We start from the raw sequence: 11,462 nt of genomic DNA on the forward strand, positions 1-11,462 counted from the left end.
ACAGCAGAACAAAGTGAAGGTTCCAGAGTGGCCATCTCAGTCTCCAGACCTCCATGTCATTCAGCCATGCTGGGGAGATCTCAACAGTGCAGTTTTTTCTAGACAGGCCAGGAATTTACAGGAACTGGAGGCTTTTTGCCAAGAATAGTTGGCAGCTTTACCATCTGAGAAAAAGAACCTCATCCACAACTACCACAAAAGACTTCATTCTGTCATTGATGTTAGAGGGGGCAATACACGATATTAAGAAATGGGGTATGTGAACTTTTGATCAGAGTCATTTGGATGTTCTAGGTTGTCATTAATATTTAAAAAGAGAAAAAACAGTAGTTTGACGGTAAATGGCTTAACCCAACCACTAACCATGAGTGAAGAAAAAGGTTTTGGTGTTATCATTCATATTCTCTGAAAAAAGGCCAAGAAAGCAAAAATTCTGCCGGGTATGTAAACTTTTGAGCACAACTGTATGTGCAGTTACCTTTCTTTATCTCACAGTAATCTGTATTTCGCCATCATTCTGCCCTTGCGCATGTGGTGTGCTTGTTACACGCTGCAGCCAATCTAAGGAGGATCAGCAGCCTGAACCAATGATGACACATTAGACTTGGTGTAAACGTTTTTGTCTTGAGACCTTCCTAACACTCGCTTGCAGAATATGGAGCTAGTCTGATCTATGGCCATGTAGTAGGATGCTCTGCCATTTGTGGTTACATGGGTATATACTTGTGTTCCAGACCAGTTCCACAATCTGTAAGCTTGCCCATCACATTGCCTGATGAATGTTGCAAGACCAAAAATACTTATGCTAGAGCTGATATGCCCTTTGTAAGTAAAAGAAGCCTGACCCTATTTAACGGAGTGAGCAGAGCGTCGGGTTGCATATTATATACGGGATTGGGAACCTACCTGCTGTTCCTCCGCTCTTTTTCTTCATTTATCCAGAGTGCTGAAGATTTATTTTCAGAACAAACCATGAGGCAGACGGTGTGCCCCCGACTACATCCTGTAGATAAACTAGGCACAGATCACCGCCACCATAAAGCTGGGTTCACAAGTTGCGTATTTGGAGCTGATTTTTGTTTTCTTGCTTGTGAAATCTGCAGCATTTTACAGCGTCAGCAGTCTTATCCACATGCTGCATTTCTTTTGGCGTGGATTTTACCTATTAAATTAAATGTGGACCCTAAATCCACATGATAGGAAGTCCTGCTATTGGTTTTGTGGCATATCCGCAACAATAAAAGTAAATGAACACATGATGAAGTGTGGGGGAAAAATGCAGAAATGCTTTGGATTTGGTGCCTAAAATCGGCATCAGATTGAGCCCAGTCTAACAGAGCTGAGGACGTGTGGCTTTGCGTTGTGTATGGATGGTCCTACTTGGTGCTAGTCCTTTGACATTTTGTTTGTGTCCTTTAGCTCCTCCAGGTTCCCTATGCCGACCAGACCAGACTCTGTTCACAGCACAGCTTCGAGCAGTGACTCGCAGGACAGTGAAGAAAACTACGTGCCCATGAACCCAAATCTACCCACAGATGGACCAGTATGTAAAAGCAACATCTTCCTTACTGATTTTCTATGTAATGATCTTTATTAAGTGAGTTTATAGTGAGTTAGCAATCGCCAACCTACATTCTGACTGCTTAGAGGCGGCGGAGCAGCCACGGTAGCACGATGTCCAGAGTAGTGTAGTATGGTGCTAGGACTGGGGGAGCTATAGAAGATAAAGGGAATGTAAAATCATTGGATCACTGTGCCGGTAGCTACTGGCACATCCACACTACTGCAGTAAAATGCTTCTTATTAAAGTATCAAAAAGACAATGCCCAAGTATGAATAAGGAAGGCAGAAGATGTGGGCTTTACTTGTAAGTTAATGGAATCTCTCTAATTCCAGTGCATATTTGAGAGCAACAGTCTTGATGACGGAAACAGCCCCATGGTGAAACCTAAGGGCGACAAACAAGTGGAATATCTAGACTTGGATTTGGACTCCGGCAAGTCAACACCTCCAAGAAAAGTATGTGGAATGACGAAGCCGATAAGAAATACTGCATTCTGATAGAAATCTTCCATCTGGTCACTTGGGGGGAGGTGGAGTAAATGCTGATCAAGTCGATTAAAGAAAGGGTGAAGATCTGGTGGGTCGGCCTAGTCTGGGCCCTTTTAGTGAAAGGCAGAAATGGTGGCAGAAAGCAGAAACCTCTTCCCATTATTTGCGTAATACTAATGATCCTATATTTAACGGCTAGATGTTAAAGGATTATTTTTGTCATTCACATTTATGGCAAATCCATATCCTACACAGATGTCTGAGAGATGCAGGTCCTCCTCCTGTGACCTGCACCCATCTCGGGCACGCTTTTCATACTGACCTACTTATGGTAAGCCAGTCTGAAAATTGGGGAGTAATTGATGTCATAAAACTGAATGTATAGATTCGCATGCGTGGCCACCTCTCGTGTACTAGAGTGAATAATTTTACTTTCTGAAATTCATGGCATCTTATATAGATAACATATTTGTTTGAAATGGGAATACCTCGTTAAATGGTACCGGTCACCAGGTTTTTGCTAGGTGATCTGAGAGCAGTATGATGTAAGGCAGAGCCCTTGATTCCAGTGATGTCACTTTCTGGACTGCTTTGTATAGTTTTGATAAAATCACTGTTTTATCGGCATCAGATCTGTCAGATCTCTGAATGCTGATCTCTGTATAACCCAGCTCACAGAACTGATTAGCAGGTTTCTGCCTATGCACAGTGTACACAGAAAGCTGCCAATCAATGGAGGGGGCAAGGTTACACATAGGAGATCTGCATGGCATGAGATAACTCATCCCCTGGTGATGATTTCCTGCTGATAAAACGCTGATTTTAGTGAATCTACAGCAAGCAACACAGTAGTGACACATCGCTGTAATCTGGATCTTTCTTTACATTCTGCTGTTCCCAGATTAACCCCTTAAGCCCCAAGGGTGGTTTGCACGTTAATGACCAGGCCAATTTTTACAATTCTGACCACTGTCCCTTTATGAGGTAATAACTCTGAAACGCTTCCATGGATCCCGGTGATTCTGACACGGTTTTCTCGTGACATATTGTACTTCATGTTAGTGGTAAAATTTCATTCATATAACTTGCGTTTATTTGTGAAAAAAATGGATATTTGGCGAAAATTTTGAAAATTTCGCAATTTTCCAACTTTGAATTTTTATGCCCTTAAATCACAGAGATATAGCACACAAAAAAATGAATAAGTAACATTTCCCACATGTTTACTTTACATCAGCACAATTTTGAAACCAAAATTTTTTTTTGTTAGGAAGTTATAAGGGTTAAGTTGACCAGCGATTTCTCATTTTTGCACCACCATTTTATTTTTACGGACCACATCACATTTGAAGCCACTTTGAGGGGTCTATATGATAGAAAATACCCAAAAGTGACACCATTCTAAAAACTGCACCCCTTAAGATGCTCAAAACCACATTCAAGAAGTTTATTAACCCTTTAGGTGCGTCACAGGAATTTTTTGAATATTTAAAAAAAAAAAAATGAACATTTAACTTTTTTTCACTAAAAAAATACTTCAGGTTCAATTTTTTTTTAATTTACCAAGGGTAACCGGAGAAATTGGACTGCAAAAGTTATTGTGCAAATTGTCCTGAGTACGCCGATACCGGATATGTGGGGGGGAACCACTGTGTCGGCGCATGGCAGACCTCAGCAGGGAAAGAGCGCCATTTGACTTTTTCAATGCAAAATTGGTTGGAATTCAGATCGGACGCCATGTCGTGTTTGGAGAGCCCCTGATGTACCTAAACAGTGGAAACCCCCCCCCCCCAAGTGACCCCATTTTGGAAACTAGACCCCCCCCCAAGGAACTTATCTAGATATGTGGTGAGAACTTTGAACCCACAAGGGCTTCACAGAAGTTTATAACGTACAGCGGTACAATTAAAAAATCATATTTTTTCCACAAAAATGATCTTTTCACCCCCAATTTTTCCAAGGGTAATAGGTCCCTAAAAGTTATTGTGCAATTTGTCCTGAGTACACTGATACCCCATATGTGGGTGTAAATGACTATTTGGGCGCATGGCAGAGCTCGGAAGGGAAGCAGCGCCATTTGACGTTTTTGGCTGGAATTGAGATCGGACACCATGTCGCGTTTGGAAAGCCCCTGATGTACCAAAACAGTAGAAACCCCCCCATAAATGACACCATTTTGGAAACTAGACCCCCCAAGGAACTTATCTAGATGTGTGGTGAGCACTTTGAACCCCCCAGTGCTTCACAGAAGTTTATAACGCCCGTGCGTGAAAATACAAAAATCGTATTTTTTCCACAAACATGATCTTTTAGTCACCAATTTTTTCATTTTGCCAAGGGTACAAGGAGAAATTGGACCCCAAAAGTTGTTGTCCAATTTGTCCTGAGTACGCTGATACCTCATATGTGGGAGAAAACTACTGTATGGACACACGTCGGGGCTCGGAAGGGAAGTAGTGACGTTTTGTAATGCAGACTTTGATGGAATGGTCCGCGGGTGTCATGTTGCTTTTGGAGAGCCCCTGATGTACCTAAACAGTGGAAACCCCCCACAAGTGACCCCATTTTGGAAACTAGACCCCCTAAGGAGCTTATCTAGATGTGTGGTGAGCACTTTGAACCCCCCAGTGCTTCACAGAAGTTTATAACGACCGGGCGTGAAAATAAAAATATCGTATTTTTTCCACAAACATGATCAATTAGTCTCCAATTTTTTTATTTTCCCAAGGGTAACAGGAGAAACTGGACCCCAAAAGTTGTTGTCCAATTTGTCCTGAGTACGCTGATACCTCATATGTGGGAGAAAACTACTGTATGGACACACGTCAGGGCTCGGAAGGGAAGTAGTGACGTTTTGTAATGCAGACTTTGATGGAATGGTCCGCGGGTGTCATGTTGCTTTTGGAGAGCCCCTGATGTACCTAAACAGTGGAAACCCCCCACAAGTGACCCCATTTTGGAAACTAGACCCCCTAAGGAGCTTATCTAGATGTGTGGTGAGCACTTTGAACCCCCCAGTGCTTCACAGAAGTTTATAACGACCGGGCGTGAAAATAAAAATATCGTATTTTTTCCACAAACATGATCAATTAGTCTCCAATTTTTTTATTTTCCCAAGGGTAACAGGAGAAACTGGACCCCAAAAGTTGTTGTCCAATTTGTCCTGAGTACGCTGATACCTCATATGTGGGAGAAAACTACTGTATGGGCACATGTCGGGGCTCGGAAGGGAAGTAGTGACGTTTTGGAATGCAGACTTTGATGGATTGGTCTGCGGGTGTCATGTGCGTTTGGAGAGCCCCTGATGTACCTAAACTATTGAAACTCCCCACAAGTGACCCCATTTTGGAAACTAGACCCCCCCACGGAACTTATCTAGATGTGTGGTGAGCACTTTGAACCGCCAAGTGCTTCACAGAAGTTTATAACGCCTGGGCGTGAAAATAAAAAAATCATTTTTTTCCACAAAAATTATATTTTTGCCCCCAATTTTTTATTTTCCTAAGGGTAACAGGAGAAATTGGACCCCAAAAGTTGTTTTTCAATTTGTCCTGAGTATGCTGATACCCTATATGTGGGGGTAAAACACTGTTTGGGCGCATGGCAGAGCTTGGAAGGGAAGGAGCACCATTTGACTTTTTCAACGCAGAATTGGCTGGAATTGAGATCAGACACCATGTTGCATTTGTAGAGCACCTGATGTGCCCAAACAGTGGAAACCCCCAATTCTAACTCCAACCCTAACCCCAACACACCCCTAGCCCTAACCCTAACCCTAGCCCTAACCCTAATGGGAAAATGGAAATAAATACTTTTTTTTAATTATTTTTCCCTAACTAAGGGGGTGATAACGGGGGGTTTGATTTACTATTTATGGTGGTTTTTCTGTTTGGTGGCTGTCGTACGCTAAAAGACGCTTTTTATTGTAAAAATAGTTTTTGCATCACCACATATTGAGAGCTATAATTTTTCCATATTTTGACCCACCGAGTCATGTGAGGTCTTATTTTTTGCGGGACGAGTTGACGTTTTTATTGGTACCATTTTCGGGCACGTGACATTTTTTGATCGCTTTTTATTCCGATTTTTGGGACGCAGAATGAACAAAAACCAGCGTTTCATGAATTTCTTTTGGGGGAGTGCGTTTACACCGTTCCGCATGCGGTAAAATTGATAAAGCGGTTTTATTCTTCGCGTCGGTACGGTTGCAGCGATACCTCATTTAGGTCGTTTTTTTATGTTTTGTCGGTTTTTTGCAATGAAAACAATTTTATATAAAAAAATTATTATTTTTGCATCGCTTTATTCTGCGAGCTATAACTTTTTTTTTTTTTGCGGATGATGCTGTATGGTGGCTCGTTTTTTGCGGGACAAGATGACGTTTTCAGCGGTACCATGGATATTTATATGCGTCTTTTTGATCGCGTGTTATTGCACTTTTTGTTCGGTGGTATGATAATAAATCATTATTTTTTGCTTTGTTTTTTTATTTTTATTTTTTTAAGGGGTTCGCTAAAGGGGTTAACTAATGGGACAGTTTTATAGGGCGGGTCGCTACGGACGCGGCGATACCAAATATGTGTACTTTTATTATTTTTTGTTTTTTTGTTTTTTTTATTTTCAAAAAATGAATTTATTGGGGAATATATATATATTATTTTTTTTTTTTTTTTTTTACTAACTTAGCGATTTTTTTTTTTAAATTATTTTTACACTTTTTTTTTTTTTTTTTTACTTTATTACATAGTCCCAGGTGGGACATCACTGTCCTGTGACAGATCGCTGATCTGTCACATCACAGATCACTGTGACAGATCAGCAATCTGTCACAGGCAGTTCTGCAGACTTCCTCATACCTGCGCTTTGCAGGCAGTGAGGAAGTCAGCTCCCTACAGGCCCCCGAAGGCCCCCGTCGCCATCTTGGATCCGGGGGCCTGTAGGGAAAGAGCCCCCGGCAGCAGCGCTGCACATTGCGCTGCCGTGGGGGGCTCAGGGAAGCACGGAGGGAGCCCCCTCCCTGCCGATGCTTCCCTTTAACCCCCGGTACACCGCAATCGTGTTTGATCGCGGTGTACAAGGGGTTAACGTGTCGGGGGCGGTCCGTGACTGTACCTGACACATTGTGCTGGGTGTCAGTTGTGATAATCAGCTGACACCCGGCCGCGATCAGCGGCGCTCACCACGTGGGCACCGCTGATCGCATTAGACGTACTATCCCGTCCCTGGGAATTAAGTCCCAGGGCACATGGACGGGATAGTACGTCTAATGGCAGAAAGGGGTTAAATGGGAAAGGCCTATCAATAGATTTCCTTTTAATGAGAATTTATTTTTTGTTTTGCAGATGCCAATGAGTTAATTTTTTTCATTTTCTTTTTAGAAAAAGAGCACTGCGTCCGGGAGCAGCGCAGCAGAAGAAAAGGTGGATTATGTGGTTGTTGACAAGGAAAAAACCCTGGCCCTGACAAACACCAGGAAAGCATGGACAGATGAGAGACAGTCTACGGAGTCTGAAACCCCGACCAAGAGCGTCAAATGAATGTTTCGAGAGCTGCGAAAATCTTATTTCATCGTGACAAGCTAGCCAAGTTTTATATGGTGCCACAAGGTGTCATTTGAAGTCAATGGGACTTGTATTTTAGGAAACATTTCAGACGCCTCAGTAAGACCCAGACTGAATTGTGCCCCGTGGAGCCTCTCTCACATGTAAATACACAACAATGGCGCAAGGACCATCGGAGTGACACATTCAGCCATGTTTTCTATTATTACCGTTTTATGCACTTTGTGTGTTAGAAACAATGGTTCTTGCGGCGTACACTTAATTTGCCATTAACAACGCTAATTTCTTTGTTTTATTTCATATACTAATATAACTAAAAGCTCAATGAAACGGAGTGATAGACAGACCACGGATGCGCTGTACGAGCCGCCTATCACAACTGTCGTATCTTCTTCTGATTTAGAGGTTTAGGCCTCCTTTTATGTTCCTGTACCTGTCCAAGACTTTTGTTTTCATTGCCAGCTTCACCATTAAGTTTTTTTGTTTTGTTATATATACACTTCTAGTTGTATAGTTCCAAAAATACGATAGTGTTAATGTCCATACTGCAGAATCACGTGCTCAATTATTTTTTAGTACAACCGGTTTTTGTGATCATGAATGTAAAATAAGAACTTTTATTCAATGCAATTTTTTTGTTTGTTACCACCTCCCCATAAATTAGGATTGGTTAAAGGTGTTTTTTATGTTATTCAGACTGTTGGGAGCCGTACAGTTAATGCTAATGTCAGGATCACAAGATGGGAAAGCAGAAAAAAAGCCTTTGTAAACGTGTAGTAGAGACTCTTGGGACATTTGTCCTAAAAATAATGTTCACGTTTGGACAAAAGTCCTCAATACAGTAAATAGGGAAAATTCTGATCAGCCCAAACCCTTACCTATCCACCACTGTCTGTAGCCCCCCATTGTATGACGCGGCACCCTAAAGACCCGTGCCAACCTAACCTCTATCACCTAACTTGTTGTTGGCTGCAATGTCTCTTTAAATGCCATTGATTCAGTAGGATTTTTTCTTTTGAGAAGAAGCCTTGTGGACACTTCTGATGTGTTGGTTCTAGGGATCTGATTCCATCGGTGCCATTTTATGTTCTAGTCTCTAATATTTGGGAGCCTATGTATACGTGTAATCCGTATCTGTAATATGTAAAGCCGCTATGGTTACATTCTGGTAGTTATGTTGAGCATTTCTTTCTATACGGTAATGTATTTTTATTTTCATAGTCTATGTCCATATGGTGGAGATTCTGCAGGGTAGGATCTTCCGCTAAGAAAGTCACACTAGTGCCATGGAGTGGGCTGTGCTCATCACGCTTGGGCTCTGCAGGCCTCATGTCATGTTCTTTAGAAGTGGCATTGTTTTTTTGTTTTTTTTTTTTAATGTGGGATACAGATGGTGGATTACTATGAATCAGGTACTTAGCTGGCACTGCGGTGCCGACGCAACGATCAGGTTGTTACAGTGAAATATAAGCATGGAAAATTCTAATACTGTAATGCTCTTTGGAGACAGCTGCCATTAACTTTTCTAGCGCGAGTACAATACTGTGATTTGTGTTCATAAGCCAAGTAGAGAATGCTATGACCCCACTGTGCCCTTTACGTTGGCGTTTTTTTTAAATTAACACCTGCTTTGCCTTATATTTAAATTTTCTATGCAAGTTGTTTTATATAAGCCTATGTATTTACCGTTTTAACATATTATTTAACAGTTGCCATAATTTCCTCCAATCTACCAGTTAACGGCCCAGCCTGATTGAAGACCGAGCCAGTGCCTCATTTGTACCTAAGGGGCTTCATAAATGTCCTTAGTGAGTGTCGTGACCTTGGACACTTTCTGCCATTTTAAAATAAGTCATTTCATGCAAATGATCTTTTAAAGGGACACAATCACCAAAATAGCTGTTTCGCTTGTGTGACTGCAAAGGGATTTTGTGACTTATTACAAATCGTCCTTTTAAAATTTAACTTGTAATATGATTTCTTTCCTGTCAAAGATGCAGAATAGGATTGTCCGCTATTTAAAACAATTTTTAAAAATGGACCCATGGCAGTGCAGCTTCTGGCTGTTCCCTAGAACTGCTGCTGGTATCTGCCACCTTGTCCTTGCTTCCACCTCTGGTGAGAGGTGTGTCAGGTAACCACTGCAGCCGATCAGCACAGACGCGAGATGCCCATAGCAATCAGGGAGAGCAGCAGGGTGCAATAGGTGTTTTTATTTTTTAGCGTTGGATAACCCTTTACATGGGATCTCTCATGAAGACACTGCTGGAGGTCCAGCTGTTCTTACCCTTGTTCAGCTCGTATTGCAGAGGGAAGCCGGATTTAGTGGCTGTACATGCCAGGTCAGGCAGGCCAACAGCTTTCTGCCCTATGAAACCTGCAAGAAACCCTGCTGTAACTAAATAAGTAAAAGGCAAGTGCATCTAAATAACTTGGGGTTCTTAGTGATACTATTTTTGATCAAAAATAGCATAAAAACCATCCCACCATCATCAAGGTGCCCTGATCGGGACGGACCTACTCTCTCTAAGGCTACTTTCACACTTCAGGTTTTTAGCATCAGGCACAATGCGGCGAAATTTGTTAAAACCGGATCCGGCGACGGTTGCCACCACATCCGGCTTTTTTCCCATAGACTTTCATTATCGCCGCATTGCGCCAGATGGCCATGCGTCTCGTCCAGTTTTTGCCGGACCCGGCAAAAAGTGTCTGTCCGACGTCTGGAAAAAATGTTTTTTGTCTGCGCCGCAAAACCGGATGATGCCGGATCCGGTGTCATCCGGTTTTTTGTATAATGGAAGCCTATGGGCGCCGGATCTGGCGTCATCCGGTTTTTGTCGGATCCGGCGTCCGGATCCAGTTTTTCTATCTGAGCATTTTCTACAAGAATCAACTCATCCATAAAAGTTTATGGGGCGTTTTTAAAAACTGGCGATCCGGCGATGTAGGGCGCAGGATTCAAAAAAACAAATGTGAAAGTAGCCTAAGGCCTCTTTCACACATCAGTTTTTCACCGTCAGGCGCGATCCAGCTTTTTTTTGTAAAACCGGATCCGGCGAAATGCAATGCCGGATCCAGTTTTTCCCCATTGACTTGCATTAGCGCCGGATCGCACCGGATGGTATTGCGTTTCATACGTTTTTTGCCGGATCTGGCTACTTGTCTCATTCCGGCGTCTGTAAAAAAACGGCTACTGTAACGTTTTTTGTCTCCGGCGAAAAAGCCGGAAGCGCCGGATCCGACGCTTCCGGCTTTTTGCCACAATGAAAGTCTATGGGCGCCGGAATGCGCCGGATCCAGAAAAAGACGGATCCAGCCACCGGATCCGTTTTTTTAAGTCTGCGCATGCTCAGATCCAATTGGCCAGCCCCCAGGAAACAGATATAACCTGCTAGACGGATCCGGCAGAAAAACGGATACGTTTCTTCAGTTCTCCAAAATTTATGCCGGATCCGTTTTTTCTAAAAATAGCCGAATCCTGCCTGACGGCAAAAAACTGATGTGTGAAAGTAGCCTAATACTCGTATTAAAAACCTTACCATGTGTCAGAATTGACCTCAGTGTGTGTATAAGGGCAGACAAAAGGTCCCAGTCCCAATCTATGGACACCAGTCTGGGGAAGCTTTTAAGTGTAATCAGCTTTCTGCCCTACCAGGATCATTTTGTATAAAGATTACCGTATTTTTCGCTTTATAAGACGCATCTGATTATAAGACGCACCCCCAAATTTGGTGATGAAAAAGAGAAAAAAATGTTTTTTTATGTTAAATGGAGGTGTGTCTTAAAATGCCAGTGTCCGTCTTACAAATCATATATATGTCCCTCATCCTGGTATCTATATAACCCCCA

The 11,462-nt window shown here is 42.4% G+C and overlaps 1 protein-coding gene across 2 annotated transcripts in view; it reads left to right on the forward strand.

The window, feature by feature from the left end:
• The window catches only part of GAB1 (GRB2 associated binding protein 1), a 164,513-nt gene extending 155,262 nt beyond the window's left edge, over window positions 1-9,251 (forward strand). For both annotated transcript variants that reach the window (XM_073549783.1, XM_073549784.1), the window contains 3 exons: window positions 1,420-1,543; window positions 1,897-2,019; window positions 7,431-9,251. In XM_073549783.1, coding sequence (XP_073405884.1) covers window positions 1,420-1,543; window positions 1,897-2,019; window positions 7,431-7,589 — 406 coding nt within the window. In that variant the 3' untranslated portion in view covers window positions 7,590-9,251. The remainder of the gene's footprint in view (window positions 1-1,419; window positions 1,544-1,896; window positions 2,020-7,430) is intronic.
• Window positions 9,252-11,462: the final 2,211 nt, after the last annotated feature.

Source organism: Dendrobates tinctorius, unplaced genomic scaffold (genome assembly GCF_039654945.1).
Source record: "Dendrobates tinctorius isolate UK_male_01 unplaced genomic scaffold, ASM3965494v1 ptg000161l, whole genome shotgun sequence".
NCBI lineage: Eukaryota > Metazoa > Chordata > Amphibia > Anura > Dendrobatidae > Dendrobates > Dendrobates tinctorius.